General features: G+C 41.7%; 1 protein-coding gene across 1 annotated transcript in view; it reads right to left on the minus strand.

Moving 5' to 3' along the window:
- The window catches only part of LOC126188762 (aminopeptidase N-like), a 233358-nt gene that overhangs the window by 151974 nt on the left and 56623 nt on the right, over positions 1-24761 (minus strand). The window contains exon 3 of the mRNA XM_049930375.1: positions 6830-7021. Within this exon, the coding sequence (XP_049786332.1) occupies positions 6830-7021 (192 nt within the window). The remainder of the gene's footprint in view (positions 1-6829; positions 7022-24761) is intronic.

Raw genomic sequence — 24761 nt, forward strand, 5'->3', positions numbered from 1 at the left:
AAATTTCTGCAGTGATCCCACTGAGCGGAATAGAAATTACTAGGTCCACATCCTGTTTACACATTTACCACTGAATGTGGAAAAATAGTGGAAGAGAAGAAAATCTAATAGCTCTGTTAGTTCAACTACTTCAGCTGTGGACAGTGTTCGTTATTTTAATAAATTGTATCTAATTATGTCACTGGATTCTTTGATGGGTATTCTGCCGTATGAACTTGCTACACTAGACAAATAAGTTTTGTATTGACTGGGATCTGAAGCACTTTCATGCCTTGAGTTGGTCGGTAGCTACTTTTTAATGCATAGGAGGTTTGACATTTAAATTGCCGGAACAGTCGAGAACGTTAACGCGCCACTTCCTGGATTCAGGCAGGTGCGCCGACCCAGAATCGAATCCGCCGGCGGATCGACGACAGTGACGAAGCCCCATCCAGCCTGGATGCGGTTTAAATATTTAGAAAATGTTCGCATACTTGCACATGATAACACTATACCCAGACAGTTGGGGAATACGTATTCCGTACCGGGGAGTTACGGTGTGACAACTCGAAAGGCATTTGGCCAACCCTTAAATTAACCAAGCCAAGTCTGATAGCATCAACGCTGACCCTGAGCAGATGCAGGACAAAGGCAAAAAAAAAAGAAGAGGAAAAATGAGAGGTTTAAAATTTACAGTGAGGTGACAAACGTCGTGGGATAGTGGTATGCATGTATACAGATAGTGCCGTTATCGCGTACACAACGTATAAAAATTCAATGCTTTGGCCAAGCTGTCATTAGTACTCGGATTGTTCATGTGAAAAGGTTTCCGACATGATTATGGCCGCATCATGGGAATTAGCATAGTTTTAACACGGAATGCTAGATACATGGAACTTTCCATTTCGGAAATCGTTGGGGAGTTCAATATTCCGAGATCTACAGTGTCAAGAGTGTACCGAGAGTACCAAATTTCAGGCGTCACCTCTCACCACGGATAACACAGTAGCCGACGGCCTTCACTTAACGACTGAGAGCAGCGGCTTTTGCATAGAGTTGTCAGTGCTAACAGACAAGCAACACTGCGTGAAATAACAGCAGAAACCAATGTGAGACGTACGACGAATGTAGACGTTAGTACAATGCGGCGAAATTTGGCGTTATCGTACTGTGGTACCAGACGACTGACTCGAGTGCCTTTTGCTAACAGCACGACATCGCCTAGTGCCCCTCTCCATGGCTCGTGACCATATCGGTTGCACCATAGACGAATGAAAAACCGTAGCCTCGTCGGATGAGTCCAGATATTAGTTGGAAAGAGCTGATAGTAGGGTTCGAGTGTGGCGCTGTTCCCATGAAGCCATGAATCCAAATTCTCAACAAGGCACTGTGCAAGCTGGTGGTGGGTCCATTATGGTGTGGGTTGTGTTGACATGGAATGTATTGCGTCCTCTGGTCCAACTGAAACGATCATTGACGGAATGGCTATGTTCGGCTACCTGGAGACCATTTGCAGCCACTCCTAAACTTCATGTTCCCAAACAACGATGTCTTGTTATCGGACCGCAGTTATTCGCGATTGGTTTGAAGAACATTCTGGACAGTCGCAGAAATGATTTAGCGACCCAGGTTGCCCGACATGAATCCCATCGAACATTTATGAGAGATTATTGAGAGATCAGTTCATGCACAAAATCTTGCACTGGCAACACTTTCGGAATTATGGATGGCTATAGGGAGACCATGGCTCAGTATTTCTGCAGGGGACTTTCATCAACTTGCCACATCAAGCTGCTGCACTACGCCGGGCAATAGGAGGTCCGACACGCTATTAGGAGGTATCCCATGACTTTCGTCACCTCGGCATATATTGGTTTTGTAAGATGTAATGTAAGTTTCTGATACCTGTGTACTTGGATGGTTCATAAAGGTTTCAACAGGTCTGATGGCTAAATTAATTTTAGGGTTTTTTGTTGGTCCTGTAACCCTCAAGCTGTTGTGTTCTTTATTATTAATCTCTGAGTTTCTCCTCTTTTGAATAAAAAATATCTTTTATTGAAGCGCTTTTTTAATCTTTTATTGAGCTCCAGTGTGGAAAAACGAGATCCTCAATGAAATTACCGATTTCAAAATCTCGCCATCTACTAATCAGGTCTATTAAAATGGAAAGTACACAACAATTAAAAACATATATATGAATCTGTGTTCCAAAAGCAAAATCTTACTGTTTCTTTAAAATAATTTTTATACTTTCCTTATTAACATCAAATTATCACCGTCTTCCTTGCTGTAAGTGTATATTTCGTCGACCAACAACAGAGATCCATCATCAAGGTATGCAAAATAAATAGCAAGTGACAGATAACACCAGCATCGACACATCGATAGTTAAATCGAAACAAGACTTGCTTTGCCCGCCATCTTGTTTCTGCTGCACTGCAGAGTTAACTCTGTTGAAATGCTTTAATTTTCCTTGCAAGTTTATAAACAGTAGTTCATAAGATTCAAGGAACGATAGCAATGGATGAAATTGAACACACAGCAAGACGTGCATTTCTTATGCACAAAGTCAGTGAGTATTTAATGTTTTTTATGTGAACAGAAGGCCAACGAAGTAAATATTGCCTCATATGAAGTTATCTGTCTCTTTCCCTGCAGGATGGCCACAGCATATTCCAAGACTGTGAAGATTGATTTCAATATATGTTTACTATTTTCAAATTTTTTTTGTATTTGCAGCCTGAAGATGAGATTTGTACCTCAAAATATGTTACTTTATTAAATGATTTACGTAACTCAACAAATTTTGTGACTTGTAGTCGTCTTTGAATAAACATTTCACAAAATTTTTAATGTATCATATCAATTAAAATCAGTGAATAAACAAATGGTGTGTACTTAACACAGTTTTTAGTTTTACTAAAAAAGAGAAGCAGTAGTTGAAGAATATTTAGCTTGAGATGATTGTTCTTTAAGAAAGCTAGCTGTTTGTGCCCATCTTTGCATGTACAATAAATGCGTTTCAATTAGTCTGCCTTGCACAAAACTCAGTTTCTTGTTTTTTCCTCCCATTCGTGTTTCCGTGCTGTTACACAATCACTGGAAAATTTCGGCCACTTTCAGTTGATATTACTCTAACAACAAAATGTCCAGTTAACTAAAATAAAGGGAATCTAACTGCTGATGGCGTAACATCGTTGAAACATGTATGGTTGAAAAGAAAAAGCATACTCGTAAGACTGAAGAATGAAGGCATGCAATAGCATAACATTCATACTGTGAAGATTCAAAGTAATAATCAAAGATTTATTTCGATATGTGAGGAAGGATAATTAACTTACCGAAAAATACTCGTAACTATGGTACAGCAAAGTCCCAAAAAGATTTTGATGCTTGATAACAGAAAACATGCATAGCATCAATCAATGCAGAGTTATTATTTTACTTTGACTTGTTGTTTTATTTGAAGTGAAATAAGAAACTGAATTTGTCTTACGAAGCATAGAGATATGCCACCCATGTGTCATACCTACACGTACTTGTCCCGTCTCTGTAATATGGAAAAACCGTATCGCAAGCACGTCTGATCAGTTACATTTTAAGTAATAGAGGCAAGGCGGCGAATGAGTGAAAATTCTAATGGTTCTTTTATCACAAAAATAATAAACAACCAAACATTCCAGGATACTAAACAGATAATGGATTTATGTCAAGTACTATAAACAGAAAATTCAGGATAGTTTAAATGAATGATCTCGTCTCTTCTCCTTGTTTGAAGATGGTTCAAAATAAATTGATGAGGAAACTTTTCAAGGAAGTAACAACGTGTTCACCTCACACAACAAATCGCAAGATAGATGACTGAGGACGCGTAAGTCGAAATTTTAGGTTTTATCCTCTTACTCAATAGTCCTGCTGTAACAGTTCATTTACTGCTTGCACTCAACAGGACTCCTCTCTTGTTTTCTCACTGACAGTATAAATTGCAATCATAACAGCACAGAATTCCGTTGTTCCTGCAAATGAGAGGAAGTGCATGAAAAGCAAAGAGCCTCTTGTTAGGTGGTCTTTTGATGATTCGATAGTTCTGAATTATCATCTCACTTCTTAAAAGGCAGCATTTATTTCATTTCATATTCTAACATTCTGTGTGGTGTCTGTTTGTTCTATATCGTGTCTCCCTACCACTTTCGCGCAACGACGCTCTGAGCGTGTTTTTTAGGGAATTGACTAGTTTGAACCTGGGACCTGTTGCCGGTAAGGAGACATCAGACCACACATGACATGTAGAATTCAGAAGAGTTCAGTGAGACTAGCGATGATATAACCAAATACTTAATGATTTCAGCGTCAGCTCCACTGCACTCCCTGTAAAAGAATCTTAATACTAACTAAATTTAGTAGAAGGGGTTCAAGGCTTTCCTATTTTTAGTTAGCTGGTAAAATAACGTCGAAAAAAAACAGTTAAGTTTACCATTGGAAATTTTATTCTACTCGCAAAACATTGTTTATAAATTGCACTGTTGATAAAAGGAAATGTTTTAATACAGGATGGTAAAAACCAATAGGTTTCCAAGTTCTACAATGGATTGAAGGATGAACTATGCCATATCACATCTATAATCTAGGTTCAAATTAAGTTTCACAAAAGAGAAAACTATCAAAATGGTCTACAGTGACCCTCAATTATCTTTAATTACTTATCTAACTTGTCGTAAATTACAGTGGCTGATGTGGCTTCACAATAACTATATAACAAAAAAATCATCGCGTTTCAGATTTTTACTTCAAGTGGCAAATATGAACACCATGAGCTTTAATTGACGATCGACACTAGTATTACGCAAAAAGGGGGTGTAAAAGATGAGACTTCTGCAGTTCTGAGTGAAGCTTTATGCGATGTTATGCAGCATCGCATGCGTTCATCACCTTGTTGGTGTTCGTCAGGGGGCGGTGGGCAGCACAGCTCCGCTCATCTCGCCGTCTCGGAAGCAACTCTCCCCTAACTTCTCCTTACTACAATATACCGAAGTTGGTTTAAAAAAAACTATCTGGCTGTGTTTTCATCTGACCAATCAGGGTCTCAATGTTAACCTTAAGCTCCGCCTACAAAAATTCTGTCTATCCAATGAGAAACGTAATACTTTTCGTGATGGGGCAATGTTTTTAAAGTTTGCAACGTAACAGAGATGCGAAAAAGTCTCACGCTAAAACTTGCAGCTGGTGTGGTCCTTTAGTGTTATCGTTAGATCTCTACTGTTCTTCTGGAGGGCTCCATCTTTTAACATGGGCTGGGGGGCTGTCCTAACGTAACAGAAACGCGAAAAAGTCTCACGCTAAAACTTGCGGCTGGGGGGTGGCCCTTTTTGTGTTATCGTAAGATCTATAATGTTCTTCTGGAGGGCCCTAGCTTTTAACATGGGCTGGGGGGTGGTCCTGACGTAACAGAGACGCGAAAAAGTCTCACGCTAAAACTTGCAGCTGGGGTGGTCCTAGTGGTTAGCTGGCGACGTGGCTGTCCAGTCCGTCCCTTATCGTAGGGCCTTCTAGCTTAACACGGTTCTGCTCTTGGCTTCTGTTCTCGTTTCTCTCCTCAGAACTGTGTCTGTCTCTCGGTGGGAAGGTATGACATGCATTTAGGCATTCTTGTGTTAGTCTGTGGTATTCCATTTGCTCACTCGTTACTCGTATTACTTTGGTTAATTTAATGTCACGATTTATTCGGAGCTATGTGACATACTACTGGATTTGCTTATCATGTCAGGGTTTTCATGGAAAGTGTTGGATTTGCCTGACACCTTACAATATGCGCAAGTAATTGTACTATTGTGATACAACTGATTATTAAGATAATATGATTTTGGACACTTGACAAGAGAAATCGAGTTTTACCACCATTAACTACAAGGATGAATGTGGTACTCCTACACCATTCACCATTATACTTTATTCCATGTGCTTCGCAAGTAACATTGAATGATCTTACTGGTACTATGAGTTACAGCTTAACTTGCCCGCCCGGCTACCCGCGCGCTCTAATGCGCTGCTTCACGAGTGGAGAAGACGTGCCGCTCCTCGGCACGAATCTGTCTGGCGGATTAGTGTCGAGGTCAGGTGTGCCGGCCAGCCTCTGGATGGTTTTTAAGGCGGTTTTCCATCTGTCTCTGCGAATGCGGGCTGGTTCCCCTTATTCTGTCTCAATTACACTACGTCGACCATTGCTGCGTAGACACTGTCTCCACGTACGCGTACACCATAATTACTCTACCACGCAAACATTTGAGGTTACACTCGTCTGGTATGAGAAGTTCCCGGGGGAAGGGGGGGGGGAGCGGTGGGGTGGGTGGACAGCTGTGACCTGTTGTCAGGTTGTGAACCACTGAAGCCTCTCTGTCTAGGTCCTCGTTTCAAAAAATGGTTCAAATGGCTCTGAGCACTATGGGACTCAACTACTGAGGTCATCAGTCCCCTGGAACTTAAAACTACTTAAACCTAACTAACCTAAGGACATCACACACATCCATGCCCGATGCAGGATTCGAACCTGCGACCGTACCGGTCGCGCGGATCCAGACTGGAGCGCCTAGAACCGCTCGGCCACTTCGGCCGGCCTCGATTCAAAACACACACACACACACGCAATACAGTCTTAATAATGAGACATGCAGTTGAGTTGCTTCTAGAACTAAGTGAAGTGCTTGTTACAAGAAGTCGTTGTGCAGTTGGCGGTAAATGATATATTTTTGGTTATCATGGGTTAGGATCCTGACTGTGGGAGATGTTGGATGGTGTATAGTCCATTGATAGATATGTGAGCAAAACATGCACCAGCAGTTTCTTCAGCCCTTACCTGGGCTCATGTGAGCGGTGCGCCTCGTAGCTGTTGACGAAGAAGCCGGCAGAGCGGTCGCGCACAAGCCTGCCAGAGAAGGGCAGCTCCAGCTGGTACACGTGTCCAGGCACCAGCTCAGAGCTGAGTGTCACCACGTACCACTGCCTCCCCAGCTCTTTGTTTGTGCTCGACACGGAGATGGTAGGTCCGCTGAAACATGGAGCAGTGCACGATAAAATCAAATGACATCTGTGAATTATTTCTATCAATACATCGACACACAAGGTACTCCTCAGATCCTACTATGAAGAACGCTCAAGATTATAAAACAACATATTTGAGGAAAATGGTTTCTTCATGCTTCAGAATAAAGTAATTCATTAAAACATTTTCTGCTTATAAACAGTTAACCCATGCATTGCTCTACATTTTACACTTAGATGGGTTTTAAACGAAGATCTTAACAATGCAAAATGCGTTTCCTTGTTGAAACTTAAGAACTGGGGGTTACATTGTAGAGTCAGTGATAAATGATTTCTTTTTCTTTTATGCTAGAATACTAGTCTCACCGTAAGCATACACACACACACACTACTGCTTAAAAAGAGTCTTTTCCGATCGTAGAATTCAGTAGTCAATTAGTTACTGCCAGTTCACAATTTCTGCTCGCACAAACTAACCCCATTCGTCGAAGGAAATAATTAGTACTCTACTGTAATAATGAGCTTACTGTGAACATTAATCTTTAGACGTAATTGAATACAACTTACTAAACTAACAAAAAATGTCCACAGCAGAAATAGTTGAACTAACGGAATTACTAGATCTTGTGCTATCCCACAACCATCTCACATTCAATGGCAAAATGTATAAACAGGCTATGACATTCTTGTCACATCTGGCCTCCTTTGTCATCAGAGGGCAGTTTGTGAATCTCATTAGGTCAATGATGCCTCCCTAGGATATTGAGCAACACTAGCGGGAACCAGACTGTGACTCGCTCCCCTGCATATGTGTTAACACAGCCGGCGTCTGTCCACGTGCTGGACAGAGAAGTTTGCGTCTGACTTGGGATAATTTGAACATGACATTTTTGCCTTTCTGCACTAACTTCAAAGGCCCAGATACCACATTGTCACTTAGCTTCCGTGTGAATGTCGGTTCCGCTCAACTTCACAAATATTGTTTATTCAATGAGATTGCATCGTGCATCATACCAACTAGCACCTGGCGCCCACGAGTAGATTAAAACTGAAGAAACTGCAGAAAGGTGGGAATTTAAGGAGATGGGACCTGGATAAACTGAAAGAACCAGCGGTTGTACAGAGTTTCAGGAAGAGCATAGAGGAACAATTGACAGGAACGGCGGAAAGAAATATAGTAGAAGAAGAATGGGTAGCTTTGAGGGACGAAGTAGCGAAGGCAGCAGAGGATCGAGTAGGTAAAAAGACGAGGGCTAGTAGAAATCCTTGGGTAACAGAAGAGATATTGAATTTAATTGATGAAAGGAGAAAATATAAAAATGCAGTAAATGAAGGAGGCAAAAAGGAATACAAACGTCTCAAAAATGAGATCGACAGGAAGTCCAAAATGGCTAAGCAGGGATGGCTAGAGGACAAATGTAAGGATGTAAAGGCTTATCTCACTAGGGGTAAGATAGATACTGCCTACAGGAAAATTAAAGAGACCTTTGGAGATAAGAGAACCACTTGTATGAACATCAAGAGCTCAGATGGAAACCCAGTTCTAAGCAAAGAAGGGAAAGCAGAAAAGTGGAAGGAGTATATAGAGGGTCTATACAAGGGCGATGTACTTGAGCACAATATTATGGAAATGGAAGAGAATGTAGATGAAGATGAAATGGAAGATACGATACTACGTGAAGAGTTTGACAGAGTCGAAACAAGGCCCCGGGCGTAGACAATATTCCATTAGAACTACTGACGGCCTTGGGAGAGCCAGACCTGACAAAACTACCATCTGGTGAGCAAGATGTATGAGACAGGCGAAATACCCTCAGACTTCAAGAATAATATAATAATTCCAATCCCAAAGAAAGAAGGTGTTGACAGATGTGGAAGTTACCGAACTATTAGTTTGATAAGTTACAGCTCCAAAATACTAACACAAATTCTTCACAGACGAATGGAAAAACTGGTAGAAGCCTACCTCGGGGAATATCAGTTTGGATTCCGTAGAAATATTGGAAGACGTGAGGCAATATTGACCCTACGACTTATCTTAGAAGAAAGATTAAGGAAAGGCAAACCTACATTTCTAGCATTTTTGGACTCAGAGAAAGCTTTTGACAATGTTGAGTGGAATACTCTCTTTCAAATTCTAAAAGTGGCAGGGGTAAAATACAGGGAGCGAAAGGCTATTTACAATTTGTACAGAAACCAGATGGCAGTTATAAGAGTCGAGGGGCATGAAAGGGAAGCAGTGGTTGGGAAGGGAATGAGACGAGGTTGTAGCCTCTCCCCGATGTTATTCAATCTGTATATTGAGGAAGCAGTAAAGGAAACAAAATAAAAATTCGGAGTAGGAATTAAAATCCATGGAGAGGAAACAAAAACTTTGAGATTCGCCGATGACATTGCAATTCTGTCAGAGACAGCAAAGGACTTGGAAGAACAGTTGAACGGAATGGACAGTGTCATGAAAGGAGGGTATAAGATGAACATCAACAAAAGCAAAACGAGGATAATGGAATGTAGTCGAATTAAGTCGGGTGATGCTGAGGGAATTAGATTAGGTAATGAGACACTTAAAGTAGTAAAGAAGTTTTGCTATTTGGGGAGCAAAACAACTGATGATGGTCGAAGTAGAGAGGATATAAAATGTAGACTGGGAATGGCAAGGAAAGCGTTTCTGAAGAAGAGAAATTTGTTAACATCGAGTATAGATTTAAGTGTCAGGAAGTCGTTTCTGAAATTATTTGTATGGAGTGTAGCCATGTATGGAAGTGAAACATGGACGATAAATAGTTTGGACAAGAAGGGAATAGAAACTTTCGAAATGTGGTGCTACAGAAGAATGCTGAAGATTAGATGGGTAAATCACATAACTAATGAGGAAGTATTGAATAGGATTGGGGAGAAGAGAAGTTAGTGGCACAACTTAACTAGAAGAAGGGATCGGTTGGTAGGACACGTTCTGAGGCATCAAGGGATCACAGATTTAACATTGGAGGGCAGCGTGGAGGGTGAAAATCGTAGAGGGAGACCAAGAGATGAATGCACTAAGCAAATTCAGAAGGAGTAGGTTGCAGTAAGTACTGGGAGATGAAGAAGCTTGCACATGATAGGGTAGCATGGAGAGCTGCATCAAACCAGTCTCAGGACTGAAGACCACAACAACAACAACACCCTAATTTAATTCCAGTTTATATTTTGTTTCTTTAATCTTGTATCCGTGAGCTGCACAGATAAGGATAGCCTGGTGCTTCATTCTCCATGCACTCTCCCTTTCGTCTGATATCTCCTACAATGTTAGCGTCACCCTTGTTAGAATAATTCAGTAACTCATTTTTTTTGTTCTTTGATAACTTTTGATTAGTCTTTGTGAAACTCAAGAGTAAATAAAATTCCGTTAAAGGTAGACATGAGCTCTGTTTCAAGATCCTATAACTTTCTTCATTAGGCAAGTTGCCCTTTGCGTGCAGTGGCTATATTGGGCGATAGCTTACTGATAATTTCATTCTGTAATAGCAACGAGCATGGCATTCCACTAGTCATCACTAGCACACTTACTTAAGAAGGGTGTCGGCCTAGTAGTGGCTAGTCAATTTCAAAAAATTTCATTACCACCCTGAAAATAAACTTTTGAACAACAAAGATGACATCACCCAGGAAACTGTGCGGTACTGCAAATATTCAGATGACACAATTATGGTATATAATGAGACTGAAGAAGAAACATAAACTTTGTTAAGTAGGATCAATGATTTACACAAAAACATCCACGCCACCATAGAACTCGAGAAAGACAACGAAATAAATTTTTAGACATAAAAAAACTAATACAAACAATACCCTGAACATCAATGTGCACAGAAAGCTAACAAACACAGACACTGTCATTAATAACCTCTCCTCACATAGCAACTCACATAAACTAACTCTACTCAGAGCTGTCGCATGCAAGGCGCAGAAGTTCCGACTTATTGCTGCAGACAATGAGACGAATATTATCGCAATCAAATACATTGCACATAACAGTGGCAGTCATGAACATGAAATAGATGCACTTAGATAATACACAACAAAAAGCAAAATCAAAAAAACCAACAAGGCCACCTCGCACGTGAACATACAACCTACATATCTAACAACGTCAAGGAGTCATTTCAAAGAGTATAGCCAAGTGATTTCAAAAAATAGATGCCAGAATAACTTTTGCCACCACCAACTGGTTCATGAAATCTCACAACCAGATGAGAAACTGAGCTAGTCATGAATTCCTGTATTCAGATGTTTCATAAAAGAACGGTCGTTCTCACAGTTGTGGTGGAGCCCAAACAGTAAGCTACAAAACATAACCTACTCTTGACTCTTATGGAAGACAACGATGGAAACTATTGAAAAATCGTGTAAGAATGCCAACATTAACTCGGTTGCATACCCATAAACTTTAAAATACACTCCTGGAAATGGAAAAAAGAACAGATTGACACCGGTGTGTCAGACCCACCATACTTGCTCCGGACACTGCGAGAGGGCTGTACAACCAATGATCACACGCACGGCACAGCGGACACACCAGGAACCGCGGTGTTGGCCGTCGAATGGCGCTAGCTGCGCAGCATTTATGCACCGCCGCCGTCAGTGTCAGCCAGTTTGCCGTGGCATACGGAGCTCCATCGCAGTCTTTAACACTGGTAGCATGCCGCGACAGCGTGGACGTGAACCGTATGTGCAGTTGACGGACTTTGAGCGAGGGCGTATAGTGGGCATGCGGGAGGCCGGGTGGACGTACCGCCGAATTGCTCAACACGTGGGGCGTGAGGTCTCCACAGTACATCGATGTTGTCGCCAGTGGTCGGCGGAAGGTGCACGTGCCCGTCGACCTGGGACCGGACCGCAGCGACGCACGGATGCACGCCAAGACCTTAGGATCCTACGCAGTGCCGTAGGGGACCGCACCGCCACTTCCCAGCAAATTAGGGACACTGTTGCTCCTGGGGTATCGGCGAGGACCATTCGCAACCGTCTCCATGAAGCTGGGCTACGGTCCCGCACACCGTTAGGCCGTCTTCCGCTCACGCCCCAACATCGTGCAGCCCGCCTCCAGTGGTGTCGCGACAGGCCAGCAAGATCTCCGGATCTGTCCCCCATTGAGCATGTTTGGGACTGGATGAAGCGTCGTCTCACGCAGTCTGCACGTCCAGCACGAACGCTGGTCCAACTGAGGCGCCAGGTGGAAATGGCATGGCAAGCCGTTCCACAGGACTACATCCAGCATCTCTACGATCGTCTCCATGGGAGAATAGCAGCCTGCATTGCTGCGAAAGGTGGATATACACTGTACTAGTGCCGACATTGTGCATGCTCTGTTGCCTGTGTCTATGTGCCTGTGGTTCTGTCAGTGTGATCATGTGATGTATCTGACCCCAGGAATGTGTCAATAAGGTTTCCCCTTCCTGGGACAATGAATTCACGGTGTTCTTATTTCAATTTCCAGGAGTGTATATATGGTTGGGTATACCTCACTTAACTGGAAACCCTGTTATCGGTAATAAGTAATGCTATAGAGGTAAATGAAATAGTAGGTACGTAAGACTATTAACCTATTTTGAGAGATCCGCAAATCGTATTGGGTTATCGACTACACACAATGGTGTTAGTTGCCAGCGCATTGGACTCGTATACGAGAAGAGTGATGCTCTAATTCCTGCTCGTCCTTTCAGATTTAAATTTTCTGTGGTTACCCTAAATCGTTTACGCAAATGCTACAGCGCTACCTTTGAAAATGATATAACCAATATCCTTCCCCATCCTCTCTTTCATTGTGATCTTATGGCCTCACTAACTATCCCGTCATTAATGGATTCTTAACGCTAAACCTTCCTCGCAAAGCCCTTACTGCTCTGTTCTTTACACAAAAAGGAAAAATAAGTAGTTCATTAATTTTTTCTGTATAACGCCAGAAGGTTACACCAAAAGGGTGGATGGAAACTAGCCTGACAGAAGTGCGTAAGAAGCAAGTAACTGTCGTCTAGCCTGCAAGGGATTCGTGAAACAGACAGCAGAGAGCTTAATAAATCAGCCCTAATTAAATTTTAGCCCAAATTTAAGATGAATACTACAATTCATTATAAACAAGGAAGTCCATAAGTGAATGCAGAAGAGTAACATCAAAAGTAAATACTGAAATTAAGCTTGTGAAACGAAAGGTAAATACATAATGATGGCTTTCGCGAACAGTGTTCACTTCAGTTAAGGCTTCCGGGCTGAGAGGACCAGTTTGATGTACGAGGGCTGACCAGAAAGTAAGTTACGATCGGTCGCGAAACGGAAACGACTATGAAAATCTGATAAAGCTTTGCAAAGATGTGTTGGGCAGTGTCTCTAGTATGACTCTAGGTGGAATTATGTCGCTCTTTTCATACCTGAGCTCTTAGTGAGCGCATAAAGATGTTATAGAAAATAGTGTCTCCCGCCACGTACCAGGGCCTGGCGAGAATTTTCCCCTGAAGATATGCAACCAACATTACATAACTGCCGTGCGGGTTCTTCTTCAGGCCAATTCTCAGCCTCTTTCTGCAGGGGCAATGAAGATGTTCCTGCATCGTTTCAATTGGAAATGTTTGGTTACCCACAATAAAGCCCGTAATTGTCTCCCACTGAGTTTCATCTCTGCTCAAACGAACCGCTGGCTATGAAGACAACATTTTGGCACAGACAACGAGCTTTAGGCCAGCGTAGAGAATTGGCGGTAAGCACTGGCGGCTGCCTTCTATGATGAGGGTATTGGAAAGTACAACGCTACGACGAATGTCTGAGTCAGAACGGCGACTACGTAGAGAAGTAGCTGAAAGGTGTAGCTAACTGTTACAAATGAAACATTTCTGATTTTCACTGTGATTTTCATTTCGCGATCAATCGTAACTTACTTTCTGGACAGCCCTCGTATAAGACCACTTACTAACGTTTCGTCTCCATCTGCGGCAGATAGCTTCCTAGATAAATGGCCTTTGACAACATTAACTCTCAAGATTCTCCGACAAATGAGGAGGAAACGCTAGTACATAATTTTATACGTTGACAACGGCCTCTCCTCTGAAGATATCTCTCACAAATGGGGGCGCAACGTCATTAAATAATTATACACAACGACCAAGTATTCTCAGCTCCGAAGTGTTGACCAAATTATAAAAGCACGTTATATACAGTGAAGCTCCAAAGAAACTGGTATAGCATGCGTATTCAATTACAGATATACGTAAACCGGTAGAATATGGCGCTGCGGTCGGTAATGCCTATATAAGACAAGTGTCTGGCGCAGTTGTTAGATCGCTTAGTGATGCTACAATGGCAGGTTATCAAGATTTAAGTGGTTTCGAATGTGGTGTTCCAGTCGGCGCACGAGCGATGGGACACAGTATCTCCGAGGTAGCGATGAAGTGGGGATTTTCCGTACGACAACTTCACGAGTGTACCGTGAATATCGGGAATCCCGTAAAACATCAAATCCCCGACATCGCTGCAGCCGGTAAAAGCTCCTACAAGAACGGGACCAAGAGAATCATTCAACGAAGTGCAACCCTTCCGCAAGATGCTGCAAATTTCAACGCTGGGCTATCAACACGAGTCAGTGTGCGAACCATTCAACTCCCCAGACATGAACATTATTGAGCATATCTGGGATGCCTTGTAAGGTGCCGTTCAGAAGAGATCTCCACCCCCTCGTACTCTTACGGATTTATGGACAGGATTCATGGTATCAATTCCCTCCAGCACTACTTCAGACATGAGTCGAGCCAATGTCACATCGTGTTGCGGCACTTCTGCGTGCTTGCGGGGCCCTATACGATAGTAGGCAGGTGTACCAGTTTCTTTGGCTCTTCAGTGCAAAAGAGAATAGGATGTGGAAAACAGGAGTAGAAAATGTTTCTGTGGAATTAGAGTTATGTTTGGAAAAACGTAGAGTGAGAATTATCCCCAGTGCTTTTATATTCTTGGAATAATCTATAATTCACCTGGTCTGGATATAATACACTAGTTGTCTGATTGGCGCTAGACAATCTGGGAGAATAGGAAGATGAATTATAGCACCAATGGTGAACAATTTGTGGTTGACAAGCAGAAGGATAATGCTCATCAGTTTACATGTTCTGTGCTTACACCCTAATATGAAGAATGTAGACAGCGTTATCAGGTGAGCCCATGAGAAGCTGGAACGATAGGAGAAATTCTAGCTACTGTATCTCGTTTGGAGACATCGTCAAAGCAGTGGAACAAGTGTAGATCTCACACGTGTTTTACATAGGAGTGACATGGAAAATTATCTTAGAACTTTTAGAATTCAGCTATCCACAGAACGGTAATAGAGGGTGTGCTTTAAAAATACACAATTTTCCTCTTATGCCCCTTCAAGAAATTTTAGGCTATATGATCCATATCTAGTTATAGATTCCTAGTTCAGTTCCTTTCGACTTCACTCAGTGTAGGGCACAGTCGTTTATGTCTGTGGAATATTTGCTCACCTAATGACGAGCGATGAAGTAAGCAGTTGACCCAGAGTCTAATTTCTGCGCTTCACAGCGTTTTGTGGAGTCGATGGCTCCAAAGTACCAATCAGACCATGTATCCTTGAATGGGAGTTTTCTCGTACTCGAAGGAGAGACACGACCGGCTGACACTGCCTTCACTAAGAAGGCACAATGGGGCTACTACGAGAAGAACACACAGCCCAGTGGCGGCGGGCATAGACTGACAAGAACTTCTGTCGTTGCTTTTAACTTTCCCGACAAGGGCTAGCAGAGACATGGCCCTGTTGCTATGAAAAATCCTTTGCCTTAAGTTTACGGTATTTCTATAGTCATGTCGTGTTAAGGCAACATGACAGTTATTAGAAAATAAACTCGTTTGTAAAATAACCGTTTATACATCGGGGACGTTCATCCTGTCACATGCCAGTCCTTCGTGAACTGCATCTTTCCTTATGTCACTAACAGACCGGCAATGGGAGGCGGCACTTACATTTACCTCGAAAAAGCAACTGCCGGAGCTACGTTCTACACGTAATGTTGTGAGATCTCTTAATTAGTTGAATAAATGACCATCGGCAATGCAAACGCAATTTGAGGAAGAGGGGTGAAGAGAATGGGAGGCAAGTGTAAATGATGTACAGCAATTAAAACGTTAAGACCAAGAACTAAGTTCCTCTTGAAAATTTTGTTACTTCTGTATAAATGTGAGGGATTCCAGTGTGCAGGAACGAAAGGAGGCAAAATTACACTGCGTGTTTACGCATTGATGCTCCTTGTCAATAAACTTTGAAATAGACGTAGGCGGAGTATTTTGCAAACGGAGGCCAACAAGACGGAGATTGATCCTGGAATGCCGACCTTCATCGCTCAGATCAGGGCGACCTGTTTAGGCAGATACTATCAGGTCTGTAGACTATCCAGTGGCGGCCGGTACTCCATCTGTTCCAGACTCTGAGCGGAATTCCTGCGACACTTAAGCTAGTGGAATTTTTTCCCCCTTGATACCACTCTCTCAGGAAACTGGCTAAATTACAGGTCGCTGCTGGTACTAGCAGTGTTGAAGTTTTCCCAATGTTTTCCTCCAACAGTCGTGATTTTAAATTTGGACGGCTTCCACCTCTGCGGAGCAGAAAGCGATAAAGGAACCGTTGTGTCGATAACCATAATATTCGGCATCTTAAGAAGATCAGCTGTCTTTGTTAATAGGTCACAGACTTGGGAAAAATAGTACAAGTTACTCTAGCTTATAGACAATTTTATGCGCTTTGGCATATTCTTTACATTCCAAGATCAAACCGTGTTAAAATTTTCTCATTCATATAATTTATAATTTACTTTCAACCAAGACATGAAGAAAAACACTGAACAGAAAAGTGCTCCAGGAGGTAAACAACCCTTCATCGCTGGAAACAGTGATGCAACAAGGCCGTCAGATTCTGGAGAGACTTGAACATCACGTAAGAAACAGTCAGAGCTTCCTAGAACTTCTCCCGTACGAGCTAAGAAGAAAACATCAGCTAGACACAGTGAACATCAACAACCTACTAAAGATTGGGAAACTTAAACAATTGACGGATTTGTCAAACAGAAGCAGCACACTCATACTAGCACTTCAGGAAACCAGATACGGTGATGAGAACATATTTGAATCAGAGGGCTAGAGGATCTATAAAGGAAAACCGGCCATAAAGAACAAACACAGAATCATTATGCTTGGAATAGCTTTCATGGTCAAATAGAATCTAACAGAACCCATACTTAATTTTGCGTCTCCGTCGGAGCGAATATCACTTCTCTCGTTTATATCAGCAAACAAGGGCTACACCATCATAAACCCACATGGACCTACCAACGATGACAACAGAAAAAATCCATCGAACAATTTTGGCAGACAATAGAAAATGAGACACCTAAAATATTAAAACACCACATAAAACTACTCGTAGGAGACTTCAGCGCATGGTTTGGCAGAGAAGAAAAATAGAAGGCAGTAGCAGGAAATTTTCCCGCACACAAACGTACCAATAAGAATGGAGACAGGCTTATTAACTTCCGCGGACAATTTGACTTAAAACTAATGTCAGCCTTTTTCAGGAAATTACCTAGGAGAAAGAAGAACTGGTCTTCTCCTAATACACATTTAGGCTCAAATCAACTGGATCATGTGGCAATAACCAAACAAAACCATAGAGATATTATGAACGTATGGGTCAGAAGAGGACTAGGTATAGATTTGGACCACTTTTTAACCGAAATCAAAGCCAAATTTCATCCTAAAATTAAAATAGTCCATAGAATTGACACAAAATTTCTGTCAGAGAACAGGAATGAAATCGTTAAAAAGCTTCACGCAAAGAAGATGAGAAACTAGAATGAAATCACAGAAGCAATGACAAAAACATTGAAAGAACTAGAACAACCACCAAGAAGAAGGAAACATAGGTGGGGAATAAGATATGTGATGAAGTGATAGAGCATAGACTAACTGCTTGGAAAAAATGGAACTCCTGTAAAAAGGAAAGAAACTGGAACACATTCAATGAGATCAAAAAACAGACATCAAAAGTTATTCGAACAGAGAAACGGAAATATGACAAAAAAACGATTAGAGGAAGCAGATACAAATTTCAGACGTAACAACACTAGGGACTTCTACAAAGTTTTCAAGGAAGAAAAACAGGTTACAAGCCGAGAAGCTTGCACTTCTACATCTACACCTACATCTACATGGTTACTCTGCAATTTACACTTAAGTGCCTAGCAGAGGGTTCGTCGAACCATTTTCATACTACTTCTCTACCATTCCGTTCGAGCTCTGATTGCTCTTATTTTATTATGATGATCATTTTTCCCTACGTAGGTGAGTGTCAACAAAATATATTCGCATTGGGAAATCAAAGTTGGTGATTGAAATTTCGTAAATAGATCTCGCCGCAAAGAAAACCGCCTTTGATTCAGTGACTGCCATCCCAACTCGCGTGTCATACAGAGACACTCTCACCCCTATTGCACGATAACACGAAACGAGCTGCCCTTCTTTGCACTTTCTCGATGTCCTCCGTCAATCCTACCTGTTAAGGATCCGACACCGCGCAGCAATATTCCAGCAGAGGACGGGCAAGTGTAATGTAGGCTGTCTCTTTAGTGGGTTTGTCGCATCTTCCAAGTGTTCTGCCCACAAAGCGCAGTCTTTGTTTCGCCTTCCCCACAATATCATCTATGTGATCTTTCCAATTTAAGTTGTTCGTACTTGTAATTCGTAGGTATTTAGTCGAATTGACAACCCTTAGAGTTGTGCGATTTATCGTACACCCAAAACTTATCAGATTTTTTCTAGTACCTATGCGGATGATCTCACACTTTTCTTTGTTTAGTGCCAAATGCCACTTTTCGCACCATACAGAAAATCTCTCTAGATCGTTTTGAAATTGGAATTGATCGTCTGATGATTTTACTAGATGGCAAATTACAGCATCATCTGCAAACAATCAGATTATCACCTAGATCATTCATGTAAATCAGGAACAGCAGAGGTCCTATGACACTACCTTGCGGAACACCAGATATCACTTCTGTTCTACTCGATGATTTACCTTCTATCGCTACGAACTGTGACCTCTCTGAGAGGAAATCACGAATCTAGTCACACAAGTGAGACGATTCTCCATATGAGTATCTATATACTTAAGAGAGTCAACAGGCAAACCGATTATCAACGACGAAGACAAGTGCGAGTTACTAGCAAAATACTTCAAAAATCTAAACTGCGAGGCACCAACACAGAGACTAATTTTCAGACAGCCTCAAAAGAAAAACCCACCTTCAGAACCACCGTCACTCCATCAAATTGAACAATACATTGGCCAGCTGTAAAACAACAGAGCGCCAGGTGAAGACGGCATATTAGCTGAGATCTGGAAACTGGAGGGAATCGGGCAGATGAAACCATTTATGAGGTTATTAAATATTTCTGGGAGAAAAAAAGAATACCGGACGACAGGGAGCCATAAACCAACCGCTACATAAGAAGGGTAACAGGACAAACACCAACAATTACCGAGGCTTATCTCTCTACTTCCAGTCACCTACAAAATTGTGTCCAAGGCCCTTCTGAATAAGATAGAAGATCAAGCAAAAGACACAATAGGCGAGTACCAAGCAGGGTTCAGAAAAAATAGATTGTGCCCAGAGCAAATTTTATCTTGAAAACTATCCTCAGGATCAGAGCAATGCGGAGCCTTAACACGGTCGTTACATTCATTGATTTCAAGAAAAGCATGCGAAACTGTAGACAGACAGACAGTACTCCTCTCATTGAAAGAAGCAGGTATCGACAAAATCACTAGAAAATTAGTCGAACAGATACTCACAAACATAATTTCAAGGTCGGAGGTTCGAATCCTGCCTCGGGCATGGATGTGTGTGATATCCTTAGGTTAGTCAGATTTAAGTAGTTCTAAGTTCTAGGGGACTGATGACCTCAGAAGTTAAGTCCCATAGTGCTCAGAGACATATTTGAACCACAATTTCAAAAATTAAATTTCTAGGAGAAGTTTCTGAACCTTTCAGAATTAACACTTGTGTTCGGCAAGGCAATGGGCCCTCACCAATTCTTTTGAATCTGATCTTAGACAGGGTCATGAGAGAGTGGGATAAAGAACTCCAAGAGAAAAACATCGAAGGAATCCATCTAGGAAAAGGAAGAGGAAGTTATGAGGTGAAATGTCTCGCTTTTGCTGGCGATATTGCAGTAACTTCTAAGAACAAAACAGATGCACAGATAAAGGTAGCAACACTTCACAAAACTGCAGCTAAAACCAGATTACTAATATCATATGAGGAAACAGAATACATTGAACATAAACACATCAGAAAAAAATTACTCAAACGCTACATGTAAACGTCAAAAAAGTGAAGTTTAAGTATTTGGGAGAATGGATACAATCAAATGGGTTAGATAACACCACAAGTAAGGAAAGATCGAAGAAAATGGAATTAGCATACAAACTCACCCAGAACCGATATAATAAAAGAGTAGTATCGTTGTGGGCAAAAATTTAACATAGCGCAACGCAATTAAACCGGAAGCACTTTACCGTTACGAATGCGTAACACTGAATAAAAGCGGTGATCAAGAAGAACTGGAAAAGAAGGAAAGGAAAATACTTAGAAAAGTTTTAGGACCACAAAAGAACAAAGGTAACAACTGGGCGAAGTAGAGAAATAAAGATGTATGTAGAAACAATGAAACAATCACAGACCCAATAAGAAAGAAGAGATTAAAATTTTACGAAAAGAATGACAAAGGCTAACGAAGAAAATTTTTAATTTCACTTCCAAATTAAAAAAAACAGCACGAGGTGGCTGGAAGTGACAAGACAGACTTGAGAAAACTTAACGTCCCAGAAAACACCAGACACAACAGGGAAAGTTTCAGCCTATTGTTCAATACTGCAAAATTTCCTGTCCAACAACCTAGGAGGGTCATGTGAAATGAACAGAGGCAGTCAAACAGGCAACGCATGAAGAAGTTCTGAGAAGATAAAAAGAAAAGCATTGTACCTTTATCTTAGGTGGTAAGCGGTCCACAATTGGCCAAATTCTGTAATAAAAAAAAATGTATAAACTGCTATACGATCAACGCACACAAAAGAGTATTAAGGAGAAAGCCAGCTCAGAAAAGGAAATAATCTCTTTTTGTCTCATTAAAATCTACATTGACTCATCTGACTGGACATTTTTCCGAAACTATACACTTTACAAGGCACTAATTTTCGCTGCTTTGTAGTAGACGTAGTGTTGTGTTCTTGAATTCCTTTGAGAGACAGGAGTGGTGAGTTTCACAAAGAAACTTCGCTTTAGTATATTCGATTAGCACATCAAGTAGACGCTGAAGGTAATTTTCAGATAAAATAGTGACAAAACCAAGAGGTACAATTCATAAGTGAGCAGCCAAAGGTTTTAACGCAAATTTTAAAAATGTGTATTTGTATTCAACATATGAAAGTATAGATGGTGGCTGCCATAAATGTAGTGTGAAGAACCTCAGAGATTACGAAAGAATGGCTTTTGTGTTTATATCACCTTAGCGTAGAAAATGACAAGGATACCAATATAAATATCGTGATTGTCATTTTGACTGGCGTTGTATGTGAAACGGTGAGCTTCTCTCATTTCTGGTGCAGTAACACTGTCTGAAAGTGAAAGGAGCTGTGGCGCAACCACGTGCTGTCTGTAATTTTTGGGGTGGAGACACTAAATTTAAGGAACTATGGCGCTTTAGTTACATTTTCTATTGGAGAGGTTGACAGAGAGTACTTGAGAAACTTACAATGCGTTTCGAGAAGAAGACCTCGGGAGGTTCTGGAAGCGGGACATGACAAGAAATAGAAAAGCCAAAGAGGCTATAAAAAGGAGACAGCTGTAGCTCGATTATAATGGTGATGACGGTGGTCGACAATATTGAGCAGAGTGTTTTTCGTCAGAATCATACGGCAAAAGTATGAACTTACTTACAGAAATTTGGATGCCTTTCTCTCAGTTTGTAGATTTTGCACTATAAGTGACCCGTTTTCTCATTAACTATTCGGTTTAATTCTCTGAAGCTTTTCCATTTTGTTTCATCCACAAAGTTACACGAGTAGATTTACACTCAGCTGTATATGATGAGTCGCATGTGACATAAGATCCCTTGTATTTCGTCAACGGCGCAAGTTATCAAGTCGATTGTTTTTTTGCAAACGATAGTATGTAGAGGGCCATGTAATTATGTTGCATGGTTAATACTCTTTCCTCGTGTAACAACTGAGAAAATGAAGCAATTTGTGCTTTTTATATGTAACGACACACTTTTTTAAATGCATCCAAAAACTCTCAATTTACATACACACTTCGTAAGCCAACGTATGGTGCAAGACGGAGTTTTACCACTACTAGTCTTTTTCTTTCCTGCTCCTCCTCCAAACAGAGCGAGGGATAAACGACTGTATACCCCTTCACGAGCCCTAATATCTCTTTTCTTGTTTTCCCGGTCCTTTCTCGGAATGTACGTTGCCGGCAGCAGAATTGCTCTGAAGTCAATTTAAAACGTCAATTCTTTAAATTTTCTCAGTGACGTTTCCCTCCGGGGATTCACATTTGAGTTCCCGAAGCATCTCCGTAATATTCGCGTGTTAATCTACACTACCGGTGACAAATCCAGCACCCCACCTCTGATTTGCTTTGATGTCTACCTTTAATCCGAGCTGGAGGGGATCCCAAACATTCGAGTAGTATTCAAGAATTGGTCGACACTAGTGCTCTATACCCAACCTCCTTGCCAGATGAACCACATTTTCCTAAAATTGTCCCAATGAGCTGAAGTCGATTACTAGCCTTCCATTCAAGCATCATTACGTAATCGTTCCATTTCATATCTTTTTGCAACCTTATAGCTAGATATTTAAACGACGTGACTGTGTCGAGCTGCACGCTCCTACTGCTGTATTCAAACATTACATATTGTCTTTACTACCGATCCGCATTACCTTACATTTTTCTACATTTAGAGCAAGCTACCGTTCATCACATCAAGTAGAAATTTCGTGTAAGTCATCTTGTATCCTCCTGCACTAACCTTTCCGCACACAACGCTGTTATCAGCAAAACAAAAACGCAGATTGCTGTTCACCCTGTCCGTCCGATCATTCTTGTATATACGGAGTCACGTAAAGACAAGTGCAGTGGTTAAGGCTTGTTGACGTTGTCGTTCAAACTTTTCGCAGAAGTATTCTAGAAATGTGCTGAAACTGAAATGCAAGGCGCCCGAAACCGGCTCTTGCGCGTAAACGTTACCAACTGGGGCTCTCGTGCCAGGCTCTGTCATTACATGCAGCAAGCATCCTACACTCAAGAGCCAAAGAAACGGGTACAACTGCCTAATATCGTGTATGGCCCGCGCAAGCACACAGAAGTGCTGCAACACAACGTGGCATGGACTCGACTAATGTTTGAAGTAGTGGTGGACGGAACTGACACCATGAAACCCGCAGGGCTGTCCATAAAACAGTAAGAGTACGAGGGAGTGGAGATCTCTTCTGAACAGCACGTTGTTAGGCATCCCAGATATGTTCAATAATGTTCGTGCTGGGGAATGTGGCGCGCAGCGGAAGTCTTTAAACTCATAAGAGTGTTCCTGGAACCACTCTGTAGCAAATTTGGTCGTGTGGGGGTGTTGCATTGTCCTGCATGGATTGCCCAAGTCTGTCGGAATTCACAATGGACATGAATGGATGCAGGTAATCAGACAGGATGCTTACATACCTGTCATCTGCCCGGGTCTTATCTAGACTAAAAGGGGTCCCATAGCATTCCAGCTGCACACGACCCTCGCCATTACAGAGCCTCCACCACCTTTAATAGTCCCCTGCTGACATGCAGTGTCCATGGATTCATGAGACAGAATCCATATCCATACACATACATCTACTTGATACAGTCTGCAACAAGGCTGGTCCTACGAGGCAATATGTTTCCAGTCATCAACAATCCAACGCCGAAGTTGACTGGGCAAGGTAAAGCATAAAGCTTTGTGTCATGCAGTTATCAAGGGTACACGAGTGGGCCTCCGGCTCCGAAAGCCCGTATGAATGACGTTTCGATAGAAAAATCCCCACTTCATCGCTACCTTGGAGCTCTTATGCGCCATCTACAACAGAATGTTCAAACTCACTTAAATCTTGATAACCTGCCAATGTAGCAGCAGTAACCGATATAACACTCGTTGTCTTATATAGACGTTGCCGACCACAGCGCCATTATATATCTCTGTATTTGAATGTGCATGCCTATACCAGTTTCTTTCGCGCTTCAGTGTATATATACGTGTTACTTTGATACAACGTATTTCCCTTGGTACTACTACCTTACACAAGACATACTGTATGATCAATAGTATCCGGATAGCCCTATGTAATGCATAATGGAACACTAAATGTCAGGATACACGGACTTGCCAGTATAAAAGCAGGCAGAGATCATTGTGCTGCCGGCAGAGAATCAGTAACAGCAGGATGTATTGGTCAGACGTACAGGTGTAAAGTGTCAGACAAATAACACACCTCCCACTGAATTCCTGAAACAATTCCAGTTAAATCGATATTTCACTCGACACAGTTAAGTGAAAACGTACGAATTTTATTGGTAGGCAAATCGAATAAGCAAGCCGGCATTTCGTGAATATAAACCACTAAGATTCAG

This window comes from Schistocerca cancellata, chromosome 1 (assembly GCF_023864275.1).
Source record: "Schistocerca cancellata isolate TAMUIC-IGC-003103 chromosome 1, iqSchCanc2.1, whole genome shotgun sequence".
In the NCBI taxonomy this organism is placed as follows: domain Eukaryota; kingdom Metazoa; phylum Arthropoda; class Insecta; order Orthoptera; family Acrididae; genus Schistocerca; species Schistocerca cancellata.